The sequence below is a fragment of the Haplochromis burtoni genome, unplaced genomic scaffold (genome assembly GCF_018398535.1).
Source record: "Haplochromis burtoni strain Fernald_Lab_line unplaced genomic scaffold, NCSU_Asbu1 Contig_20, whole genome shotgun sequence".
Lineage (NCBI taxonomy): Eukaryota > Metazoa > Chordata > Actinopteri > Cichliformes > Cichlidae > Haplochromis > Haplochromis burtoni.
The window spans coordinates 404,115-431,171 of record NW_024582381.1 but is presented as its reverse complement, the minus strand read 5'-3'; the positions used below and the strand labels follow the sequence as shown (position 1 = coordinate 431,171).

The following is a 27,057-nucleotide window of genomic DNA, read 5'->3' as shown; positions in this document are numbered from 1 at the left end:
CATTTAACTGTGTGATTGTTTTAGGAAAAAGCTGTGGGTTTTCCCAGCGATTGGCCTGAGCTGGAACTATGAAACAAACAGACTGGATTTAAAATCCTGTCCATGTGACTGCAGCATTTGTGGCTTAGTCAAGTCTGTTTGTCATTTTGAGCAGGTTCCCAGTTTACGTTCACACTTCTTCAGCACGTTACTTTTGAAACATGAACACGTGAGAAATATTTTGTGTTAGTGTCTCATTGCTCGGTTACCACATCTGTCAAGGGCGGTCCATTAGATCCAGAGTGGGGGGAATGTGAAGCTATAAAGCATGGAGCCTGGTGCCAACAGAGAAACTTAAAATATTGGACCTTCCCGCAGCTCAGGAAGCATCAAGGTTCTTGTAACCTTGCACGGTTTGAGCTGTCAGAGTGAATGTCCCAGCGTCTTCCTCTTTTTTGACATAATGATTTCCTTTTGATGCACAGCAACCAGTTTAATAACATTTCCCAAAGACACAAAAGTCTCATATTTCACAGGCAAATTGGGTTCATTTTGGACTTTTTGTTTTCTTGTGCTCTTAAGATGCTGACCACACTCTGCATGCACGCCGAGGGATCTTTTTTCCTGATCCGATGGCCAGTCATCTTTGATTAGTGTTGCTGTTTTAAAAGGCTCGGTGCATAATGGCTCCCAGTGTGCCATCAGTCATGTTAGGATACTCGGAAGCTGCCATAAAGAGAAACTAGAGCTGCAGCACACTTGGCTAAACTTACTGCTGATGCCTCAAATTTAGTGAAGTACAAGAAGTGGATGAATTTGAACTCATTTTTACTGATTCTGTTTAGGGACAGAGTTCCTGGGTGCAGCAGAGGGAATGCAGTCCTGCTGGCTCCATCGAGCGATGACCTTCAGCTCGCACTGTGGCATTTGAAATGGCTCGGGTGCCAAAACTTGCAGTTCTTCTGAGATTCACTTGAGGCTGCAGCAGTGATTCCGTCCCCATAGACTCTTATGTTATGATAAACATGTTTAAAGCCTAATACAAAGAACAGATTTGAGATTTGGGGGTAGTTTTCCTGTTTGATAACTCTATAGTGGATGAAATTTACTGCTGCTAGTCTGAAGACGAGGGGCTCAATGAACAAACCAACCACAAACCTGGAGGAGAAAACATGTGAGATGAAAGTCTGAGTAGCTCTGCTTAGCCTGTCGCCCCTGTAACCCACTAATGGCTTTTAAAATTTCTCCTCTTGAAATTTGGACCCATTTTTCAGCATTTCGACAGCTTGAACAGCTGCCCGTTATGCCTCTCCCTCTCACACCGGAGAGGTTTCACTTTAATTATCTACCTGGACGTCTCATTTCTGAGTAAAAACCTCCTTGGGTCGTCGCTGTAAATCTTCTCATTCCTTAAAACGTAACTTAAATGACCGTCAGCTAATTTGAAGTTCGACCAAAGAATGGATTCATAGCATTTAATTGTGTCTTAATGTGCAATTATCCAAGTTCCAATTAAGCAGATTAGCGCAGTAAATCACAAACAGCCTCTCGATGCGTCACAGACACAGATTATAACGGGTTGATCGCACCAAACCTGAGTGAAACTGCTGGAGTTTAGACTAAGGATTGAAGCCTCCCTCCTCTGAGACCCGGAAACAGTGACAAAGCATGACCGCCTTTGCTGCAGATCAGCAGTTTGCCCTCATCTGGGTTTGTTCTGCACTGAAATCCTCTTACTCCCCGTGCAGGTCTGTGCTCTCGGTGGACAGGTTGATACGAGGGCTAGTTCACCCACGTTTCAGCTAAATGTGAAATATTAGCCCACCATGTACGGCGCTCGGGAGACTGATTCATCTGTAGGATTTGTAAAAGAAAATCCAGACGGTTTTTACCACCCCAGAGTTCTGCAGACAGGCTTATTTGTCTTTGAAAAGCATCTGAAAGCTGCTTCGCCTGACCAATACTGAACCGGAGAGCTCCTCCGTTTACAGTTTTACAGTCTGTTCACAAAAACTGGAGCTCGCACGTTTAATCATCCAGGGTTTGTTCCCATCTTATGACACGTGAATAACAGCAGCAGTTTGTAGGAGCTCAGACAACTTACAGACCATTTTAAAACTTCATGTATGATTGTACCAAGATTAGTGGTGTCAAACACGTGGCCCGATGGTGCCATTTTATCATAGTTTGAATGAAGCTTTCCACAAACTGTACCCGTGACCTCCGACCTCTGACCCAGTGTTTGTGGATCATTTGCTGGGTCAAAGTCTGAAATGGAGCTAAAACTTTTGGCGAAGTGATTCCTATAAGTCATGAGATTAATAAATCTGAGTAGGGACTTTGGAGGTCAAAGCACTAAATCTGTGACACTTTATCGCCTCATTTCTGTTTAATAATGAGCCATAAATATGAGGCTGTTGTTATTAGGAGCCATCAGAGGGATTTAAGGCAGCTGGAAGAGTGAAAACTTTAATTATTTATGTCAGTAAGTCGAGGTTTGACTCCCGTGATGAATGAGACTGAACACAGGTGAGAAAATATCCACATACTACTAGTACTACTACTGTGAATAGTACTAACAATGAGAAGAAGCTGGTGAAGCAGAACTTTATTCCTGAGGTGGAAGAGGAGGGACAGTTGAAGAATACGAAGATGATGAGAAGTTTGTGAAGAAGAAAAAGGAGGAGTAGGAGACTGAGAAGGAGACAGGAGCTAAGAAGGAGACAAGAGATGACTAGGAAAAGGAAGAGGAGGAGAAGTGGCTGGTGAAGAACTTTGATCCAGAAGAGGAAAAGAAGAATTAGGTGGAAAAGAAGGAAAGGAAGAAAGAACCAGGAGGAGAAGACTAGGAGAATGTAAACAGAGGAGAAGAAAAGGAGGTGATGGAGGAGGAGAGTGAGAAGGTACATGGTTAAAGTTTCTTTACCACGTGGTGCGCAGTGTCTCCGTGCACGCGCCTGTGTGCGTGCGCAAGGAGGATAAAAGCGCGTTGGAGGCGCGCGGGAGGCGTCAGGCTCACCATGCCAGGCTACCCGCCGCTGCTCCGTGTCCGCACCTCCGAGCTGGCGCGCCTCCGTCTGTCGGACTCCCGTGCGGAGTCTTACTGATCCGCGGACGATGCGGCTCCTCGCGCTCTCCTCTCTGCTCCTGCTGCTCCTCGGCTCAGGTATGGAGGCTGTTCGCTAGTGGGAGACAAACCGGGAGGCTCTCTGCTCCTTTTTCTAATGAGACTGATGTGGATTTACTCACATTAAACCTTTATTACTGTAGGAGCCTCAGTCTGCACGCGTGGACTGTGCGCTCCGGTGCGCATGAAACGATCCAGGTAAGTTTAGGCGGAGAGAGAGAGCAGAGCCAGGGGCCTCTCCAGGGTCTGGAAAGGAAGAGAAAAAGACGCAAAAACAGAAATTTTCATCAGAAATAAACACAGAGGATGTTTTTCAGCTGCACGTGCAGCTCTCATACGGATTTATAACGTGCAAAATGTCTGCACGACTCTTTAAACAGCGATTTTTGAAAATTTAATAACTCATTTAAAAGTATTAAAGTAAAAGTCGCAGTCCTGTTTAATAGAACAAAAGTTTCTGCCTAGAATATGCTTAAAGTACTCAGTATGTACAAAGGTACAGTCGTACATACGTGACATTACTATTGGCTCATTAATGTGTATATCACTTTAATGTTTTAAGTGGACAGGATTTGGTTTAAACTATAAAACTCAGCATCATATATATTCATATTTAAAACATGCAAATTACTAAATAAACAAAAAGTAAATAATAAAATAAAATAAATGAACGGAGTACAATGTGCAGTACAGTTATGATCAAGTTGTCCAGCAAAGAAGTTGTTAAAGGTACTTTTAGTAAAAAACTTCAACACAAATGTAATGAAAGCCTTTGCCACGAGGTGGCAGCATTTTAAAGATAAGTTACATTTTAGAAAAATGTTAAAACAGAAAATGTTCTTGTAATTTTCTGTCAGAACATTGTTTTTTATTCATGTATTTATTTTTATACACATCTCCATAAATAGTACATTTTAGTAAATTCAGTGCAAGGTTAAAAAAAAACTATAGTTTTTTTTTCAAGATTACACATTGTACTGCTGTAATCTGAATATCTATGCCTTACAGCTCATTCAATAGAACTTAAACAGATAGTTATGTATCAAATTACTTAAAAGTTTTTATTTTTATTTAGATTTTATTTGATTATTTTGACTTATTTTGATTTCAGATTAATTTTTACCTTCTTAAGATTTTTTTTCATATTGCATTTTATTTTATTGAGTTCTACATCTTATTTTGCCAAAAATACCCTAAAATATGTTTGCTATGTTTAACTTAATGTTTACCTTCTCTAGCAAGTTTTAACAAATTTGTTTAAATAAAGTGTAGTTAAATAACATGTATATAGAAAACAAATGTATTTAATAAGTTAAAAAAAATTACAAAATTACACAAAAGAACAGATCACAAATGGGAAACAATAAAACAAAATAGATCAAAAGGAAAAAAAAGAAAACACAATTGGATAAAAAAGTGATTGTGATGAAGTTGTTCATCCCAACCATCATTAAATTCTTCTTAAAAATATTTATGTATTGCTAATTTAAAGAGACAATTTCTGTTTTATGCTACCAAAATAAGGCTATGCATAAAAATACCCTGAATTCTGTCCAGAAGTTTAGTTAATAAAAAGTAACGCTGTGCAGTTTTGACTCTGACACACTGCACCACCTTGTGGCTGATAGTGGTATTACTGGAGAGTACAGCCTGGCCTTTTTTCAAAATCATACAAACATCTCTGGAGCACATCATGGACATCACACTACAGCTGCTGTTTCTTCATATTTTTCTGCTAGTTTCAGTTCATTTTTAAACAAAGCACATTTAAACAGACTACATTTAAGCTGTGCTTCAGTGCAGTCCTTCAGTAAACGTGCTGGAGTACACTAGCACCGATCTTACTGTGCTGCACCGCTTGTGCAATCCCCACCAAAAAGCCAGAACATAGTAATCAGTTTTTCTTTTGGAGTTTCATATCTTAGTGGTTTGAAAATAAGAGGAAATGTTTAAATAGCATATTACTATGAATAGTATTAGGATGTGTTGTCTATTAGACAGACAGAGGTAGCATAATAACTATTTTACAGGATTAATGATGCATCACATTTTTTCCAATACACCATACTGAATGTTGGTCCAGCAACATCGAGTGCAAACATCAGCCTTTGTTTCAAACTGACCTGAATTTCATGTGGAGGTGATGAGAGCTGGATCTACAGTGCACGCTTTCCATGCCTGAAGGCAGCGAGGAGCAAGACCAGGAGCAGGCTCATCATTTTTCCTGCATTCATGGGTTTGTGCACCGTGAATCCATCCCCCGGGGTCAGACTGTCATCGCACAGTTTTACAGTGAAAACCCGAGGTGTCGCACAGAGAAGGAAACCACGTGCACTGTGGAGCCACGTTGAAAACACAGGATTTGAAAAACACAGTGTTTGCTCGCCACCTGGACTCTTCCACTTTCAGAAAATGAAAAGTAAGCTTGAGGATCACTGTTCTGACACACTGAAGAAGCACCAGCACCCAGTATAGTTCGAGTAGAAGTACAAGAAGACAGAAAAACACTTGCTGAAAATGATCCAGAGGTGCCCGAGAGGTTGATTCAGAACAGGATAATACATTGTACATTGTCGTGTTTTTTATCTAAAACGAGGAGGAGAGGCAGCTTTTCCTTAGGGTTAGTCAGCAACATCAGCAGCCTTTCTAAAATAAAAAGTGCACAATAAGTCACCTGGTTTTTAGACTTTTTAAGAAGAAAAGGATCCTTCATGGTTACTACCCCACCTCCATGTCCACAGCACTAAAGGGGTGCAGCTGCTGCCTGATACAAAAAAATCCTGTAACTCATAATTGACATTCTGAGATTAAAACTGCTGAAGAAGAAAAGACCTAGACTAGTGATGTCGTGGTGGTCTTTCATGCTTTTATTGTGTAGGGACAAATGCATGTGCACTTAAAAATGCCGAGCAAGACTTGTATATGGAAGCATGTGTACCCACACATTACATACATATGTATTTATACCTGTAAATGTTCACATGCATGGATATTTGCACAACAGCCAAATAAAATAAAAGAGAAGTGAGTACTTTTACATTTCAGAATATTTCTAGTATCAAATCATTCTCATTAAAGAGGTAGTTTATCTAAACCTGCGCTGCTGCTGCAACATGAATCTCCACTCCAGGAGTGGATTTCGTATTACGGCGGTGCTCCTCTGAACATCCAGTCCAGCCGGTGATCAGGGTTATTAGGATGCCATCTTCGAACAGGCAGGATCAAAGTGTGGCTGTCCGAGAAGATCCAAATGTAGGAGACACACTTTTATTGAGAAACAGGCAGCGTGGCAAACAGTCCAGATGTGGAACAGGCAACACAGCTCTTATTGCTTTGGGTGTTTTCTAGTTGTGTTTTGTTTAATTTTTATGTTTTTTAATTCATTTTCAGTAGGTTTGCTTGTTTCAGTTTAGTTTTTAATGTTTTAAAATCTGTAGTTTATATTGTAAGGAACGCATGTGCTGGAGGCACAATAGAAGGAAAATAGAATAGAGTAGAATAACTTTATTGTCTCATTAATGAGAAAAGGCACAAATCAGTGAATTTATGATAAAAACAAAATAATGGGTGTCAGCCCACATTCATACTTATGCATTTATAGAACTATACAACTATAGAAATACATCCCACCATGTTATTATTCAGTATACTGATTTTTTGGGGGGCACAAATGACCCTTTATACACCTTTATGATAGCTAGAGGCGTCCTATAACCTCATCCTGAGAGCAGTAATTCAAGATTAAAGGAGGCTGTTCATGGTTATCAACAAAAGACCGGGCTTTTCTTAACCCTTGTGTGGTGTTCGTATTTTTGTTACTCAGCCAGTGTTCATGGGTCTGGTGGACCCGCTAGAGTTTTGGCTTTCCAAATTAACACTATCAAACAATTTTATGTTAAATTACTCAACAGATGTTTACTTCATCCCAATTACAAGACATATGAACAGCAAACATGGTTAATTTTTTCCCTTTACCTTTGTTAGATCACATTTATGAATTAATGTGCTTCTCGTTTTTCTTTTATATAAAATGTTATAAATAAATCAGTTATAATCAAGTGGAGTGAGTGGAAAGACACAACACATTTACACGTGAAAAAATAATTAATTGTTTAATTTTTCTTTTGAAAAAAACTGAACACGGGTCTCACAGACCCGAACACCATACAAGGGTTAAGACAGTGTGGTGATACAGCTCATCCAATGAAGTTTATTGGAGATGCAGGAACAGGTATTACATTAGAAATACAGCTTAATCACAGCTTGTAGACTCAAAGTATCAAACACATCCATCAAAGTCTGATCATATAAACTCTAAAAAGCGTTTTAACTCTATGAAATGAAAGTTTTCCCCTACTTGTAACTATTTGTTTTTCAACGTTCATAAATTTTCTTGGTCACCCCTGACTGCAGCAGGTGGCCGCCCCTCCCTGAGCCTGCATCTGCCAGAGCTTTTGTCCTTGGAAAAAGGGAGTTTTTCCTTCCCACTGTCGCTAAGTGGTTGCTTAAAAAGGGTTGTGTGATTGTTGGGGGTTTCTCTGCGTTATTGTAGCAACTTTACAATACAAAGCCCCTTGAGGCATCTTTCGTTGCGATTTGGCGCTGTATAAATAAAACTGAGCTGAAATTGAAAATCACCAAAGAGAGGAGATGAAACTGATAGAAAAAGACAAAAACATGAAATTATCCAAAACCATGACTCTTCTTTTTATAGAATTTTTTTTTAAAAAATAACCTGTAGTTAAAACACAACATGAGAGGAGCCTGAGAAACGAGCAGGGAGATGATCCATGAGTCAGTCAGCCACAGAGACATGAGGATCTATGTGTAGCCTATACACTTTTCCCATATGTTAATAATCCTGAGGTGTGGTGTTTTAGTGATGTGTAAGACTTGAAAGGTGCTGTGTGACTGATCCCCGTCTCCAGCGTGTGACTCGCTCTGTTAAAAATATATCTTCTCAGTTATGAAAAATAGATTCAGGTCAGCGTGCTCGTGACCTGCACTGGATTTCTGCCGGAAATCTGTTTATCCTTCGCTCCCAGTAAATAAGCCCCCTGAAGGACACTCGGCGTAAACAAGTCAGCTTCACTGTGGAAATGGACAAATATGAGCTATCAAAGGGAGACATGATGAAATGTGCTGCTAAGATAAACGTACCAGCAGCAAGGCAGATAAATAATTGAGCATTATCTGTCACACAGATTTGAAACAGCGCGAGTCAAAGGCAGAATATTTAACAAAGTAAAACTCGACTCCACTTTGAGGTGAAACTTTCATGATAAAGCTGGAGGAAAAAACAGTGTCGAGGACCTTGTTGGGGTGAGTTATCGTGAATGACGGGGTTTCTGTGTGTGTTTCAGGGCTGGCTCTGCAGATCCAGTGTTACCAGTGTGAGATGACGCACGACTGCTCCACGCCAGAGTTCATCGTCAACTGCACCGTGAACGTGCAGGACATGTGCCAGAAGGAGGTCCTGGTGAAGGAGGACGGTAGGTCATGACCTTGGTGTAGCGGATTGGATCTGCGTGGTTATGTGGAGCTTTACAGTAAAACTTTAATAGAATCCCAAACTCAAATATATAAACTAAGAATTCAGAGCGCACAACTGTTCCCCGTGTCTCCAGGCAGGATTAGCGTGTTTGTGTTGGTGGGCGCTTAGGCAGTTATATTTCCTCAGCCGGAGGAAATCTTGTAAACAAAAGGCCGTTTTGAAGTGACGCCAAAGAAACAGTTTGTATTTCTGGCATGTTTTAAGGCTCCCCTCTTTATGCAAAGACAGGAGAAAGACAGCTCTCCAGGCGCCACCGCCGTCAGCTGAAATCAAACTGATCTGAGGTCAGCGAGGACAGGGCCCTCGCCACACTACGACTATCATTAGAGGATGAAATACTTAGCTGCGGGGCAGCTTTCATGGATATAAACTGTGCCATTTTCATGTGAGAGGGAGATGTTTTGCATACACAGACAGCTGTGTCCTTTGTGTGAGATCAGACTTTTCTGCACCTCATATCCTGCGAATTATAATCCAACAGAGCCTGACAGATAAACCGCCAGATCTGACGCTTCGGACGATATCAGCTCCCTGCAGATACACTGCTAGCAGTGTGCTGGCCTGTAAGTAATTGAGGTCGTGTGAAAGAAAGAAGAGTTTTATGGACTTGGAGGGGAAATAAGGAAAGAGCTGGAGCGAAGTGGAAAAAGGGAAGAGGGAACAGGAAGTGATCAGCACTGGAGTCTAAAAACACAAGAGGGTGAACAGGGCGCTGTAGGCTAGAACAGGTTAAACCAACTGTTTTAGTTCTAGAAAAGCTGATCAGAGTTAGCTCAATGAACTCGGAGTATGTTCATCCTGAGTTTATAATGACCACCAATTTAATCCAGTGGACTGACGAGACCAAAGAATCTGAACGATCATGTTTATCTTAACAAAACCGGAGAAAGGAGTCCACTCATCCACTCAGTCATCATTTACCCAATGGATGATAACATGATCCTGAGACTTACATGGCACAGATTCAACAAGGTGCTGGAAACATTTCTAAGATTTTGATCTATGTTGACATGATAACATCACACAGTTACTGCAAATCCATGATGTGACTCTCCTGTTACACCATGTTCAAGAAACCAGTTTAAGATGATCTGAGGTGTGTTATCATGCTGGAAGCAGCCATCAGAAGATGGGAACAATGTAGTCATGAAGGGATGGACACGGTCAGTAGCAACACTCAAGGAGGCTGTGGTGTTTAAACAATGCTCAGCAGGTGCTAAGAGACAACGTGTGCTGAGAAAACATCCTCAATCAAAGAAACTCTTCTGCACACCCTGAATGTAATAAGTAGTTATTTGAGTTGCCGTTGCCTTCCTACCAGCTCAAAACTGGTCATTCTGATCATGTCTACATACCTAAACACGTTAACTTGCTGCCACGTGATTGGCTTATTAGAAATTGGTGTGGTGTTAGAAATGAGCAGGTGTCCCTAATAAAGTTTTATGTGAGTGATAGTTTAAAAATAAAAAAAAACATTATGCAGTGCAGCCACAGTCCATCGTTTATATCCAGCTTGTGGTTTCAGTGTTTGAAGTTCAGTGACGTAGAGACCCACAGTATCTGTGATCTGCGGTTTCAGGTGCTGGTTGGACATGGCGGCTTGGATTCTCTCCCCCTTATTCAACATGTTTTGCAGCTGCTTTCTTTTCAGAGTTGTGCATTTGCATCGCTTTTGTTCGGCTCACATTATTCGGAATAAAGAATGTGCAACCTTGTTATGAAGGTTTCAATGTCATTTAAAAAGCAAGCTGACACTCTGCTTTGACCGTGTTCAGTAGAGGCTATTCAGACTTGAAGTTAGCAGGAACGCACAGAAAATCCCACAAAAACCCCGCAGTGTTTACATGCCTATCTACTAGTGAGAGCGCGGGCACTAAAGGTCGCTCTCCCTGAGGTGTCCTTCATTTTAATACCCAGTGGAAATTGGAGGCGTGCATGCATGCGGGCGGGTGGTGTTGTTACTCCCTCTCTCTCTCTCTCTCTACAGCTGATGACCAAACTCAATAAGTTCCTGTCTTTGGAAATGTGGATCCCAATTCAAAGGGCGAGCTCGCTGCACTGTGGTGTCGACAGTTCTTTAATAAGAAAATTTCTGCATGAATGCTCGTGTACGTCCCGGCTTTTATCTCGCAGTGTTATCATTAATGCTGCTCTGTGAGTACAAGGAGGGCTCGGGAATCCGGCTGACCGCACCTTATCGCTGTTTGCAGTGCAATAGATGGATTCACAATAGCAACGGCACCTCCGAGCGACGTGTACAAGTGATAAGAATGGAAATTTGTGCAGCTGTATGATTCTTACACAGTACAACTTTGCATGCTCCTCAGTGCAGATGTAGGAGCACATCCTCGGCTGGGGCTTGAAGATCAGTGCTTCTGTATCTGGAGGGTGTTAAACAATCATCTGCTTTCTTAAAGGCAGATTAGAAAGGAAGGAAATTTTCAGGCCTGAAGAACAATTTTACACCCACTTCAGAGGCACAGTCTAGAGCCAAAATCTGCTTTTTTTGTTCACCATGATTTTTCTGTAACCAGCATTCATTGTGATGGCAATGATCATAGATTCTGAAAAATGTTCCAGGTTAATGTTTGACCTGGACCTAATAGAAACAAGCATCAATGTTTAAACTTCTTCCTGATAATTCATTGGACGAAGCTTGAAAAAGTGCATTCTGGGTAAACTTTTAGGGCTCATTTTGCCATGTGAGATATCAGCTGCTCCTTTGTGCCTACATTTAGATACCATACTTGTGTTTGTCTGACAGCCTCACGCCATTATACTCCAGTAATTTATCTCATTTTTAACTCTCACCTGATGCCTGCCTTTTGTTTTCCATCATAAACCAATGAAAAGCTAGTTCATAAAAAGGGAAGGACCCCCCACCCGATGAACAGCCCTAAACTATCCCTGTTAAAGCACCAGCAGTCAACAAAACCACATGCAGAGCAAACATCTTTTCCTGTGATGGCAGTTTTTTCTGCTGGGCAGCATGAAACAAGCTCTGCTTCCCGTCTTCTATTACTATAATCATCTTTCTCCTTTGATTATGTCTTGAGAAAACATAAAAGGCTGTGCTTTTAGCTTGGAGACGGATGTTTATCGCCCGTGTATTTAAAAAAGGAGATGATTGTCACGCTCCAGTGGGCCACCTTTCATTTCAGAGCTTTCTCCTTTAATGGAGGGGAGTCGATTTACTGTAATAAATGATATGAAAGTGGTCACCCTGCAACTCCTCAGAGGCAGTCTCAAAGAGACGGTAGATTAGTGTAATGGCACACAAACTCATACCAAAGAAAGTTTGGCATTAAAGTATTTTTGCTGGTGATAGTGATAAAGTATTATAATAATATAATTAAAGGTTTTGATGTGGAAATGTCACAAAAAAAGAAAGTAAAAATACTTCCTTGGAGCTCACTGCCTGCAGGTGGCGCTATAGGGTTTGAGTGTGATGTGTGTAGGGTGACGGGACACCCTGGAGGTCCGACCCCCAGCTGCTGAGGTTAGCTACTGGTATGTGAAACTTCACCGCTCTGGCAGGGAAGCAGCCCAAACTGGTACGTTGACTGATACCAGGTAGATATACTCAGACTTACCTCAACACACAGCTCGGGCTCTGAAACAGTGTCCTGGAAAAAGCTGGAGGTGGCCTCGATGAGAGGAGGCTGGGGTGGGTCTCCTACTATCCCCTTGGTTCGCTGCCAGTATGTTTACGTTTTTCTTGGTGAATGATAAGGTTGCTTCTTTAGATTTGGTAACAAGTCCTGACTGTTGTTTGCACTTGTTTGCAAAGCAGCAGTCAGGAGCACCCAGTCTTCTTGGAGTTCCTGGTTGTTGTGCTAGAGGATGCCTCATCTGCAACTCCATTGTCGTGCTGGATAACTTCAATGCAATGACAGAGAGACCTGGAGGAACGTGAGTGGGAGATCTTCAATTTCCACCTTCAAGCAGAACTCCAACAGCATTCAGAGGAAGGCTTGAGACACTGATTCCAAATGGAGCGTCTCATTAATCCCACTGGCACTCCTTCCATGGAGGAAGCAGGGGACAAGGGGGAGGTGTGTCACCCATCATTTTGCAGCAAGGTCTCACACTGGTGAGACTGCCATTCAGAGTTGGACTTGCTGGTGTCCAACTCTGAGAAATCTGGAAGAAGACGATTTTTTTTAGTAAGGGGAGAATAATTTTTAGCCAAAGTATGAAAAAGGTTCATCTAAATTATCTCAAATTTGGCACTGCAGTTACTCAGGTAATCAGCAACACTTTTGCCAAATTTGAAGCTGACCGTATCAATGAATGGACAGATGTTACTGGTAACATTTTGCTTTAAAATATTAATTACACCTTTCAGTAACTAAAATTAGCTATTCAGTTGATTTGCCATTATTTGAGGTTCAGAGAAAGGATTGATTTCTGGCTATCTTGAATAATAATAAAACAGTCCTGTATCACGACTATTAAAAGGTACCCAGTGACTTTTTTCTTTGTAAGTTAATCCAGCTGTAGTGATCAAGACAAGAAAAACGGCACGCTTTTTACTAAGGAAACAAATGAAAACGTGCAGTTCAGCCGGGCAACATTATTGCTTAAAACTGTCTTCAAAAACATGTTTAACAGCCCATAGATGATGATCACTGCTGCGTGCTTTAGTCTTGCCGTCACACTAAACATGTAAAACCTTCACAGAGGCAGCAGACTAAATGAAGCAGCGATGGCAAGACGAATAAGCGCAATTATTCCCCCTCGGATTCCTCTGAAAATCAAACGACAGTGGCTGATGTGTGGCAGTGCAGCACGTTAGGCAGTTGATGAAGGCAGATAACTAACACGTCACCGGCTGAGCACAAAATCATCTTGGTTTTTTTTATTGTTGTTGTTGTTGTGAAGGTTTGATTTCACCACCTGAAGCTGTGGTGTCTCATCTCTGAACAGGTTTTGAGTTTTATGTGCACAGGTTCAAAATTAACCATCAAAAAAGAAATTCACTGACAGTATTTGAGTCTGAGCAATTCCTGGATTTCCTGTTTTTGTTCTTTAAAAGAGATACAATTCTGTCCAAAAGTCAAAAGTTTCTTAGGAGAATCACTTTCAGATACTGTTGATTGTAGATAGGTCTTTAGGCCTATCTACAATCTTTCTTTTGTCCTCCACTTCTTCAGCTTCCTCAGATTTTGTAAGGACACAGCACACCATGACAATATGTGCCACATTTTGGGGTAATAACTCTTTGTAAATCCTCTTCATTTTGCAAATATACTATTTTGTGTCTGTCAAACTCTATTATCTTAGGCATTTTTCACATATTCAACTAAATAAACTGGAACAAGTAACATGTTTTTGCAACAGGTTAAGAGTAACAAAATCCCTAAAGATACAATTTAAAATGGGTTCAAACACAACACTGGTTCATCCCTTTAGTTAAATACCTTTTTTATGCTTCAGTGATTCAGAGGTAATCTTTCAAGCATCTGCCCCAACAAATACCACTCACACGAATTAAACATGAAAACACAAGATCCTAAAAAGTAAACTGAATCAAGCAAACTCAAAACTAAACTGACATCAAAATGAAATAAAAGTTATTTAATTAATGGAAAAATGTAAAAGTATTATAACCCTAGAGCCCCGATGACTCAGAGCTGTAACACCAGACTAATTCCTGTCAATGGGCCGGTTCAGATTATGTAACGACGGCTGATGACCCCAACCCAGCCTCCGCTCATCTCGACAAAGAGACCGCAGAGCATCACGGAGCAAGATGGAGACAATGGCGGCTTCACCCGTGTCTGCCTGATTTCACTGCTTATCTAAATTAGCTTCGGCTATTCAGAAAAGTTAATTTACTGTATCAGAGAAAATGAAATGAGACTGTGGTTACTCTCGGAAGTTTACATTCATTCTGTTAAATCGAGGGAGCGAGGCTGCTGAAGTTTGTCAGGGTGAGGTTTTGTGAACCAGTATTTAAAGGACTTTAAAATGTATTATTATTTCTAAAAGGAAAAATTACAGGTCATACATTTTTGCACACTGTGTGGTTACTTGTGTAGCTCATGAATTTGGATGTTTTATCACAGAGCAAACTGAGCAGGCTGCAGTGATCCTGAATGGTAAACAGCATTTGACCACATGTGATGTGGAATTCTTTAACAGCAGGGAATGAACACCGACCAGCACAATGTGTGTGACACCGGTGCCTGGAGAAAAAAAAGCATTTGCATCTGTATTGTGACTGAGTCTACTCTTTCAGCCATATTGACATTCATTGTCCGCTTCATGTAGTCAAATGTGTAAGGCTGTGTATATATAACTTTGGACACAGCCAGCCGAGCTCGTTCATGACATTTGGACTTTACATTTTGAAGCCTCAGGACTTGTTAATGGTCAGTGTGCTGGTTGTTGTTGGGTAACAACTGTGTGTCAGCCAGCCAAGTAGTAAAAATGGGACAGTAACTTCTTTGTAACAAGGAAAAATCAGTGGTTCCATTGAATATTATTTAGTAAAAAAAATTTTTTGCTGTTGATGAGAAACTGGTCGTCCAGAGGTTGAGCATGCGAAAGAAAAGCAGTTGCACATCTTGCTTCGCCGGAGGCAACTTATCTCCAGAGCATCGCAGACCGAGTTAGCCTTCTGCTATTACTCATAGACAGGTTGCCAAAGGTTTGCAGACAACTGCAAACAACTGGAATCAGTGTGTGAGTGGTTGCAAACTAATATAATGACGAACAGTACTTGTAGCAGCTATCTGTGTTGGTGACATTTTCAATAGGGGACTCAACACCAATCGGTTAGTATCTAATACACTCAAATATAAAAGGCTGCTGAGTGCCTCATTCTGCAGTTTAATCATCAACCTGTGGAGGAACTTCTGAATTTCAAGTCTGTGGTTTGACTCTAAATGTAATTAGTTATTAGACTGAATTGAATTTCTGTTTACTCAAAGTATGCAGATACTACCACAGTTCAGCAATGTACCGAATCACAGCACAGGATTATCACAAACAGACTGCATGTACCTGCCAACCTGATTCAATAGCAGACTGATTCCACCTTACTCCTGTTTTGCTGTCTTGACACACAAAAGATGCTTTGAAGATAGCAGCTAACTGCTCTGGTCCCACATCTTTGTTCGTATGGCGTTGCTAGCAAATTGCTGCCGTTGCGCATATATTAAATGGAGGATGATGACTTTGTTGTGCCAGACAGGACCTCCAACAATCACTCGCGTTTTTTCCTAGCAACAGAGGGTGCCAGGTGGGGTCAGTGATCTGTCTGTGGGCTGCAGCAGATGGTTGCCCTCCCTGAGCCTGGTTCTACCAGAGTTTTTCTCCCACTGTCACCAAGTAATTGCTCAGATGGGGTGGTCTGATTGTTGGGGTTTTCTCTTATTGCAGAGTCTCTGCTTTACAATACAAAGCGCCTTGAGCCAACTACTGTTGTGATTCAGTGCTATATAAATAAAACTAAATTGAATTAGTGATAAGCTAAGCAACAGACTAACTTACATCCACCTGTTATATACAGTAAATGAGATGATTTTCATAGGTTGTTTTAAGGTCACATCTTGAAGTATCTTTGGGCAAAATGTGGAACCACAAGTTACCCCAGATGTATTTATCAGTGCATGGAAAAGTGCTTAGACATAGATAAAAGCACTATGGAAGTACTAGATCCACTTGTAATCCACTGTATATAGATGGACCACTAATGTCAAGGTTGTAAGTCATACAAAATGCTCACTTTCTCTAGACTTCATCTTCTTCTACTAGACTTCTGCACACCTTTGAATTTGGTAACTACTTGATTCTACATCCTTCACCAAAAATACCTGCTGTGAAATTCCACCGTCCCCGTTGACCATTTATCTCGATGACATCTTTACTTCAGCTCGTATAACATCCGCTATCTCATTTCACTGCCTCGTCTGGTTTGATTTAAATGGACAATAAACTCTATAGAGCAGACTCACATCACTCTGTCTCCAGTAAGGAACTGTTATTTTGCACATGTCAAGGTCACTGGCAAAAAAAACCCAAAACAAAAGCATTAGCGTTGATCCTGTTCTGTGCTTCTTTAAAGTGTCAGTGAATCGCTCTTTTTTTTGGTTAAAAAGTCATTTAGAGGAGTAGCTGAAGGGTTTCCAGACATTTATTGGATGGCTCGGTCCTCCCTGTGCAGCCAAGCATGCTGATTCTCATTAGACTTCTTCTCTCTTCATCCTTTCACCCTTTTTGCCATAAATTAACTCAACAGCATAATTTAGATTGAAGTGCTGAATCTTTGGATCCCCACGCACAAATTAAATGAAATCCCACCCAGGCGCTTCAGACGTGATGGAGTGTTTACCTGATGTGCCGCGTGAGCTTCATTATGCTGATATCTGCTCCTGAAATGTGGCACATCAATGCATATATTCTCCACGCTTAAAGCTACTACATACAGAGTGTAATCAATACTCAATACTCAATTACAGAGCATGATGTCTATAAAGGACTTGTTCAGAATTTCAACTAGAAGAGCCCCCCTGACTGTGTGTGAGCTCAAGGTAATCGATAAAACATTATATTATATATATTATATATTAGTTATAGGTTAGTGGGCAGTTTTGCAATTAAACAAGAAACCTCTGTGATCTATAATAGACTCTGACTGCTGCTCTTCAACTTTTTTATTCATTAACATGTTTAAAAATAAGGAACATAAAAAAATTTGGTGTACAGCTGCATTGCTGCACTGAATCAGCTCATCAACAGCAACTCGTTATCTCACAGTACAATCCAGGGGTATCTTATAGCTACAATTTAAATGTATAACATGCTAGGAGATCTCCCACTCTCTTGATTTCTGGTTTCATAGTAGGCTGAGGGAAACTTCTATTTACAAATAATTACAGACTGCTAACATGTTGCTGTCATTTTGAATGAATCTTTGTGAATGAGCACAATTTGCTGACTCAATTCGACTCAACTGGCTGCCAGATGGTTGTTTTCCTGTTATAATCCTCTTGAACACAAAGGTGGCTCAGTGCAAATGTATTATTTAAATGTAAATTTCTAACTATGTAGGCAGCAACATGTGACTGTCACTGGTTTATCACAGTTAATTGCTGTATTATTACATATAAATTTAATGTAATTGCCAACTTGACCCAATATGATCTGTTAGCTGACTGCTCATCTTATGGCACCGTTTATGGCAGGTTTCATTGACAGTGTTCATGTGCTTGACAAAAAAAATATTTTTTGTAGCCAAAAAATAAATAAGTTAAGTGAGATAACTTCATCTTATCAGGTTCGAAAATGCAACTGCCCAGTGACGTTGTCTCAGCATTCAGTTAGCATTAGCCAAGAAGCTAGATAACGTAATTAAAAAATCGCTAGCAAATTAATATGAGTAACCTAGATTGGGCTAAAAGCAAATCTAAATGGATAACATATTTATCATATTCTTAAATTAAATAAAGAAAATATTTTCCATTTTTTTCCAGAAGACAGTGTTGGTAATTACAACATTTCCCCAACATTTTAAAGCTATGATATCATAACAACATGATTGGTCAGTAGCAATGTCATGGACCTTAACTCAACCTAAAAGTGTTTTGTACTCTATGGGACATTTTACCATAGACTACAATAGGATCAGATGTCTTTTTGCACATGTATCACCCACTTTCACATTGGCTACACAAGATCTGCTCTTCCTCCTGAGCTACAGCCACCACATTTTTTTGTTTTTAATTTCCATTTATCATGCTTTATAAATGCTGATACTGACATATCAGCAAATTGCTAATATTGGCTGATTACACTGTCTCACTGATAAATCAGCTTTGCAAAATGGCTTTCCTTAAATGGGGTTTCTAGCTGTCCTCATTGAACATGTCTAATTCTGGCTCCACGCTATGATCATTGCAAGCCAAACTTTATGCACCATGGATCTATTAAATTTTGTTAGGCCATTAAGCCTGATGTATGTAGTCTATAACACGGGTGGGGGCCCAGATTACAAAATAAAAGTAACAAAGAAAATAAAGCAGCAAGAATGGCCCCATCAACATCAAGATACTTAATGTGAGTGACAGATCGTCTTTATTGAACTTTAAATGAGAAAGTTAAAAAGCTCCAGAGACGAGAAAAAAATCAGTCAAAATCTGACAGGGTGTGAAAAAATAATAAAACCTGAAGCCCGATTAATGAAAAGCTGTGAGTGACATGTACAAAAAAAAAAAGGTTGATCTAATGATTGCACACAGAGGGTGGTGACTGGTCTGGAGTTTAAATAAAGCTTCTAGATGAAGGTATGAATGAAGATGAAGGAGCTGAAGAGGAGTTGAGGCTAGCACACCAATAAAAAACCTGTGACTGAAATGAGAAAAACCATCACGTTTGTTTTCTTTGTCAGTAATATCCCACTTTTATTAACGCTCATTTTCCCCTGACTGAACATGTTACCCACTGTTTCCATCTTCAAATTACTGCTCAAAATATTAAAATAAAAAAACACATATAGACTCTGTTCCTCGGGTCCAAGCATCAAAAAATGACTAATCTTTCTAACATGCTGCTGTTCCTTGTCCGTTAGCTTATTTATTTTTTAGCAGATACATGCACCCAAAAACTACTCAGTCATCATTCTTGGCCTTGCCAGGTTATCAGCACTATTCATATTTAGCATGGCTTGAAGCTGCATTTTTAAATAGCATTAGAAACATACTAGACCAGGCATGATGCTAGGAGCTCAAAGCGGGGGGGGGGGGGTTGTGTATAAAGTTGCAGTGATCAGATCGTAGAACGGGACATGCTCTTGAAGTGTTTCTGAGGTTACAAACACTCTCTTTTTATTTTTAAGCAAAACATTTTCTGAGTTTGTTTTAAAAAATATATCCGTCCACATCCAAGTGTTGTCAAGACCATCTTAAAGCAGCAGGTGGCGATGTAACTCCAACCGTCAAGAAATGTTGACCATTCAAAAGTCCTTGTCCACACTTTAACACTGAATCCAAGTTTTCCAAACTCTTAACTCTGGCAGAAGTTTCCCAAAAGGTCAGTTTTCAGGGATCCAAAACATCAAAACCAAACAGCCAAACGCATAATAAAAGCTATATTTACCAAAATAGTCGTGTACGTGTAGACGCATCCTGGCATTAAGAATTCCAAACCCAAGTTATAAAGACAGCTTTGAAGATTATCCTGAACTTACCATGTCCAGTAGTTCAGAAAAAATCTATGCCTTTAACCTGTCATATTAAACGTCATTTAAGGGGCACAGTACATGTATTGATTTCTTTGGTCAACAATTTGAGATCCCAGTTGTAATAGTCATTGGACCTTACTGGATTCACACTTTAGCTGTAGAACTAAATCCTCACGCTGACGATTTATAATCAAACTGGTAATTTGTTAGCCAAAATATGTGAATGAGTAACAACACCCACAAAATATTTAGCAGTACTTGCAGAAGGGTTCCCGATGTCCAGTGTATAAAAAATTGAAGGATGCACAATTTAAATGAGCAAATCCAGACCCTTTTCTTTCCAAGATCCTTTAGATCAGCGGTCCCCAACCCCCGGGCCTCGGACCCGAGAGTTGAGGCTCAGGTGTGAAATGTATAGTTTTCAGGGCTTTTATCGGTTTTCAGCGTTATTTTGTTATCGTTTTTATCGTTTACTCGGTTTTCCTTGGTCTTTTCACGTGTGTTTCTTTTTTTCGGTACTAGTTTTATTTTGTTGTATTTATCCGCGACACCTTAAAGGCCGGTCCATGAAAATATTGTCGGGCATAAACCGGTCCGTGGCGCAAAAAAGGTTGGGGACCACTGCTTTAGATGATGTCCTGAGCGTTGTCAAAAATGTCTTTAGCTTTATCGGAATCTATTGAATTGTGTGTTAAACCAACGGGCTCAACCCCTGGGCCACGGACTGGGAGTTGTTTGGTACGGGGCTGCAAGAGTTGAGGCTCGGGTGTGTAATTCATGGTTTTCAGGGTTTTTATCGTTAACTCGGTTTCCCTGGGTCTTTTTCCGTGTTGTAGTTGTGTGTCTTATTTTGAAAGAAATATTTACGTGTTACTATAACATTTTAGGGTATTTTTTACGACACCTTAAAGGCCGGTGCGTTAAAATTATTGTCTGACATTAAACCGGTCCGTGGCGGAAAAAAGGTTGGGGACTGCTGTGTTAAACTATATGTCTGTGATATTTAAGGACTTTATCATTCTTCCTTCCATATTTGGTGGTGGCTCCAATAAAATTAAAATTTTGGTGGCCATTAAGTTGCGTACTGGACATATGTTGAACTTGACCATGTACAAATACAAATGGAGAATGTAACATTTCATTCTCATAATGATGATGACATAAATATAACATATAAAAATATTAAAAGGTCTGGGATCTATGAAATATTTTCTTTAAACATGCAAATGTTAGTAATTGCTATTTGGGAATGTTCGTGTAAAGATTGTCAGTTTCCATTTCCCTTGTCGCGTGTTATTCCAGGTTTGTTATTCCTGGTTTTTAACACTCCAGCAGCTAAAATTCAAAATGTAAACAGGGCTTCAGTCAGATTTTAATCTGCAGGCTTTGTGAGAGCATGAGACCTTTCCCTCCAGAGCTCTGTAACATTTCACACTGTGTTTCCCCTGGATTAGTCTGCACCTTCGGGGACCTCCACTGATATTTGCAGTGTAGAAAACATGGAAGGATGCACAATTTAAATGAGCGTACAGATCTTTGGGTGTTACTACACCTGCATCAGTTTCACTTGGGTGGAGAGAGGAGTGAAATATTACAGGGGTTACTGGAAGTTCATGTTCTGATTTCTAAATTTCTTTAAAAGAAAATGTCACTAAAATGTTAAAGCCTCCCCCAAGTAATCTCACAAACACCTCTGACTTGTTCTTGATAAATAAATAACGTGTCCGTGTATACAGCGAAAGAATATGTGGAAAACATTACCCTCTTTTATTCCCCTTGGCTTTTATTGCAATGTGGATTATTTTGTTTTTATAACTTCATATAAAACTGTGCCTGAAATGCTTTTCAGAAGAACTTTAAACATCGAATGCAGTCACTTGAAATGTCTGTAAATATAGTTTTAAAGATATTTTATTATACTGGATGTATTTATTGTGAACTGGACACTGCCTCAAGGTCGAAAACGTTCTCTCATAAAGTGCTCCTTCACAAAACAAATGAACAAGCTTGGATGGAAGTCTTTACAGTCTGATACAATACAATCTAATAATTCAATGTGCTTCATTAATTTTGATTGTTAAATGTATTTAATGCTTTCAGTTTCAGTATGTGAACATATTGTACAACACGTTCTCTTAGAGCAGGTTGTGAGATAGTCACTGTTGATTTGTCTTTCTTCTATTTTTGTGTGTTCGTGGATGCGATTTTTTAACTGTGCAAAGTTTTTATCTTTTAAAGCACAAAAATTCAAAATTTATACCCATGAGGAGTTGGTGGTGGAGCGAATATTTTTTTAAATTATCACTAAAACTACTTTGGGAGATGTACGCACACAAAACAACTTGGATTTGGAAATTTTGAAAAAAAAAAAAATTCTGCTTTGCTAGGTTTCAAAAACGGTTGTAGTAGTTGCCACTTCTGTTTAAAGACTTTCTGTGGTTTGGTTTTCATGATCCAACCAACTACGATCTGTCTTTTCTGGCTGGCTAACATTTTCCTCAGACAAACTGTAAGACAGCCACAGACACATAAGCTGTCACACTTGGCAAAATACTGTGCCGAGTGCTTTTTTTTAAACTTATCTCATCAGTTTTAAATTATTTTGTATGCTTACATTATGATCTAATGGTCAACAGATTCACATAACCTAGCTAAGTTAAAGCGAGAGAGTCAAACAAATAGTCTGATCAGGATCGGAGGCTAAACTGCTGCCAAAATCCTGAGAACAAATTAAAGTGCGTTAGCTGGCCAAATTATTTCATTAGCTAATGTGTGCTGTGATATTAACGATATGTGATATTTAGCTACTGTGTAATGCTAACATTTCATCTCCAAAATATTGGTCAGGGAATGACATCTTCTTACTAATTCCATATTATTGACCACACAAAACAGTTCTCTATACATTTCACCCTTCGACCTCTAGTTTATGTTTTAGATTTGCTGCATGCAAACAGTATATATATCTTCATAATCAGATTTTCCTATACAATAATTTAAACACCTCATCAACGCTGCTGGTTGCTGGCTTTTCTATATCAGTCGCTGGTTACTGATTCAAATGAAAACAGATGTTAAAAGGAAAAAGTACAGGCAGTAATTTATTAATTTTTGTTCACAATTGCAGTTATTTACACACTTGAAGGTGTTTTTCAAAGACGCACAGGACAGCTAAGTGTAATGACTTGGCTACATTAAGAGTTGTTTGTAAAAGAGGTGTTGTAATCATGTTTTCCTTCAAGTAGATGAAAGAACAAATTCCCAGTTACGCATCTCCATCGCAAGCTTTAATCCTCTCATTACGAGCCTAATGCATCCATTTATGTCCTCATTTCAGGTGTGCACTACCGAAAGTCCTGTGCCTCATCTGGAGCTTGTCTTATCGCCTCTTCTGGTTACCAGCAGTTCTGCACCGGGAAGCTCAACTCGGTCTGCATCAGCTGCTGTAACACACCGCTGTGTAACGGACCACGCCAGAAGAAGCGACCCCAGCCATCTGCTGCCATCACTCTTAACACGCCACGGCTTCCTGTGCTTTCCTTCAACATCATCATCCTACTTTCCTCTATCCTGTGCTGACAGAACTTTCCTAAGATGTGCGTTGAAACAAACTGAAACTGTACAAGCTCTGCCATACATGCTTTGAAATGTATACAAGAGAAGGCTTTTTACAGCATTTGTTCTTGAGTCCCGGCTTTCTGTTGCAACAAAAACGACACAATAGTGGACAAAGTTATCACCATGTGTCATGTCGTGAATATGGGTAAGATGTGGTGGATAAAACGGCTTCCAGCAGAGGGTTCATGAACGTCTGCAAGGTGGAAAAAGGCAAACAGCAAAGATAGCATGTGTTATTTCCAGAATAAATCTCTTATTTCTGCTCTATGCTCTATGAATAGGAAAAAACAAGTTTTGCAGTGTATTCACCAACTGAAACAAAACATGTATGACATCTCCCAAATGAACATGACTTATTTAACCTCTTGGCATCTACCATGTTGTTAACAAACCACTTAGAGGTGCGATTAGAATTCGGTTGGAGAAGAGGCTGTTACCTTTAAAATCAGTTCTTTTTATGGGGTTTTTGCCTTTATGTTCTGTTAATTTGGTATAATTTGAACTAAACAGGTTCTGATTCCACATAAAGTTCACTAGTGACCTTTTGGCATTGAGAGGCTATTGGTAAATTAAATAATAAACAAATAGAAAATAATAGAAAAACATTTTTTTTAATTTTAACAACCATTTCAGCCTCTTAGCAGGTGTTTTACAGTGTTTGGCCAAACAGAAATTTGATAAACACCTTTGAAGAAGGCACAAATTTGCCGTGGCATCGTTTCAATTAACATTTATTTCCTTCCAGATTTTCATTAATCATTTTTCCAAGATCTTGTATTGATGATGGCAGAATCACTGAAGTCCTCTCCAGCATATCCCAAAGATTCTCAGTGGTTTAAGATCTGGATTCTGTAGTGGTCAATCCATCTGCGAAAATGATGTCTCATACTCCCTGAACCACTCGTTAATTCCCTTAAGCCTACACAGCTCTTTGGTCCTACTCCCTTGAGTACTTTGGGGGTGGAATGCTCTGACTTCACAGAACATTTACCTGATTGCTGATCATGATCTTTTCCAGCCACATTTCTTCATTGGAGATGACGGTTCACCACTGTGCTCCAAGGTTTTGTTTTGTTTGTTGTTGGGGGTTTTTTAACACATTGGACAATACTTAGCTTATTTGACTCTTATACTTAGCATTTGACCCTTTTGAAACTGAGTAACATTATTTCCACAACCACGGGATCTGTCCCCAGATGAGGTTGGTTAAGAAAACAGAAGCTACTGGCTCCAGTTAGGGTTGTAACTGTAACTGTTGCTGTACTAATTTTCCTATTTGCTTAGTCAAGTGGCTTTTTGTTGGCCAGGTAAAATAAGACCATTATGCAGTAAGTATGTAATAATAAGGGTTGCTAAACTTGTGACTGACCAGGACAATAAGAATAAGACTTCAAAGAGCTGGAGAGGTCATATAAATCTTCTCAACACGGCAAGCCTTGACTCCACTTAAACATCTAAGGTTCGCTGTACCTGAAATTTGTTCCCATGTTGAGTTTATTTTAAAGATTGAGATGAGCAGTCACTATGTGGGAAACATCTATGTGCAAACTAATGATACAACAATAAAATCTGCAAATATTTACTTTGAATTTAAGCAGAAAAAAGTAATTACTTGATTTAAATTTACTTTATAAATTTAAATACTGCACAGCTATGATGAAGCTCAGGGTTCCACCTGAGGATGGCTGCTCTTTAACAAATGGTTTAAACTTTAAAACTGTGACTCTGTTTTTGACCACTGTGTGACGTATACAGAGTGATTAATGCTGTTTTTGTGTTGGTAATAATGAATTAGTTTTCAATAATGAATGAGGTTATTTAAATGCGTGCACCCCTCTCTTTTTGGGGATGCTCGTATGAATCCTGCTGCTTTAAGTCAGTGGTTTTCAGACCTGTTCTGGCATGCCCCATACCCCACAATTTTTTACAACCCTCAACATTTTTATCTGAATAAGTATATTATGTAAATAAAGGTAAACATAGCATTAGCATACTCTTAATTCCAATTAGTTTCATTTTGCATTTTCCCCTGGTTCTACATCCCACAGTTTGAGAACCACTGCTTTAGGCAAAGGTGCAAATATGTGATACCTTTTAAAGACTTCTCAAATAGCTGCAAGCAACAAACACAACTTCAGATCCTCGGGATTCTCAGCAGTAATGTCCTGACCGAATACTCCTGATGTTTCATGTATGAAAACCTCTTAGCTAGTTTAGGCCTCTAAATGAAACAAAGTAAAAAAAAATGAGACACAAAGATGGATGCAGCCACTGTGATGTGACCAGTTGGACTGCATATGACCCAGTGTATATTTCTTTTTGGCTTTAATTTTACTGTAACTTACAAATTAAAAATATTTTGTATTCAGTATGACTTAAAAGTAGCCACTGAGGCCATACTGTCATCAGGAAATCGTTTTTTACTGAGGTCATAGATCAGAGGTCAGAAACCTGTGGCTGTTTTGCCCGTGTCCAGTGCCTCCCTCTGGGTTTGATAAAAAATTAATCTGTATATGGAAATAAATATAATAAACACAATGTGATTGCTTTCACTACCAACAGATCTTTTTACTTAAAACAAATCTGATTTTCCTTCACTTCACAAACACTTTTCTTTAGTGGTTAATAAAAAAAATAACTAACTAACTAAATTTTTATTATCCTAGTTCTATAATGTTATAAATTCAACATGAATGTGGCATTATTGTTATGAAAATGCAAAGTTAAAAAACCAAATAGTCATACAAAGTAACTGCAGACTTGTTTTAATTATTTATACCTATTCATAATGTTGATATGCTCGTTTATGGCTCAGCTCCCTTTTGATAATAAATATTGCTGACCCCTGTCATAGATCAGGGGAACAGAGGGCCATTTTTTCATACACTTCAATACAGTGTGACTTCTTTTTCCAGTCAGCCATTAAAAATAATGCCGCTTTGAGGCACGTTCTGCCCTTTTCGGACCTATTTAGTCTATCCTGAAACCTAAATTCCTCGTTGAAATTTGCGTTTTTGTGCCATTGCCTCCTCTCTGTGTCTGCCTCGCTGCCTAATGATATCAGAAACAGTTGTGTTTGTTACAGGAAGGGACCACTTCACCCAATTTGTTTATGTAGTTCTCACTGTTTCAGCCACGCCTCTGTGTTTTGTGCTCTGTAATGTTTACAGGAAAATGTTGGCACTAAAATGTGGAAAAATTGTGAGTGACAGTTCAGAGGGTGCAGTGTGTTTATCACTATAAATAAAAAGCTGTTTTTGTTGGTAATTATCTTACTGTCACAGTGATTTGGAAAAAAGGAGGACAGCACCAGCTCAGCTTTCTAGGCTGCTCCAAAAAATATCCCAAATCTAATCCAGTTGACTGTGAGATGCAGTTAAAAGCCTGTTAAACAATAAAAAAATTAATTAAATACACTGACTCTACTCACTGACTTTACTGAAATGTTGTCAACTGTGTACATACAGGGATCCACAGACAGAAACATATACTTTAAGTTAATCAATGTTTTTGTTATAGTGCATATAAAATCATCACAGAGGTATTAGAGCTAAGATGAGGCTGTTCTCCTTGGGATAAAGTCAGACATGG

At 39.5% G+C, this 27,057-nt stretch overlaps 1 protein-coding gene across 1 annotated transcript; it reads left to right on the top strand.

Moving 5' to 3' along the window:
• Positions 1–3,005: 3,005 nt before the first annotated feature.
• Positions 3,006–26,877, top strand: LOC102309358 (ly6/PLAUR domain-containing protein 1). The gene is made up of 3 exons (XM_005939817.3): positions 3,006–3,145; positions 8,470–8,598; positions 23,186–26,877. Exons 1-3 carry the CDS (start codon positions 3,097–3,099, stop codon positions 23,425–23,427), a joined length of 420 nt encoding a protein of 139 aa, XP_005939879.1. The 5' UTR covers positions 3,006–3,096; the 3' UTR covers positions 23,428–26,877.
• Positions 26,878–27,057: the final 180 nt, after the last annotated feature.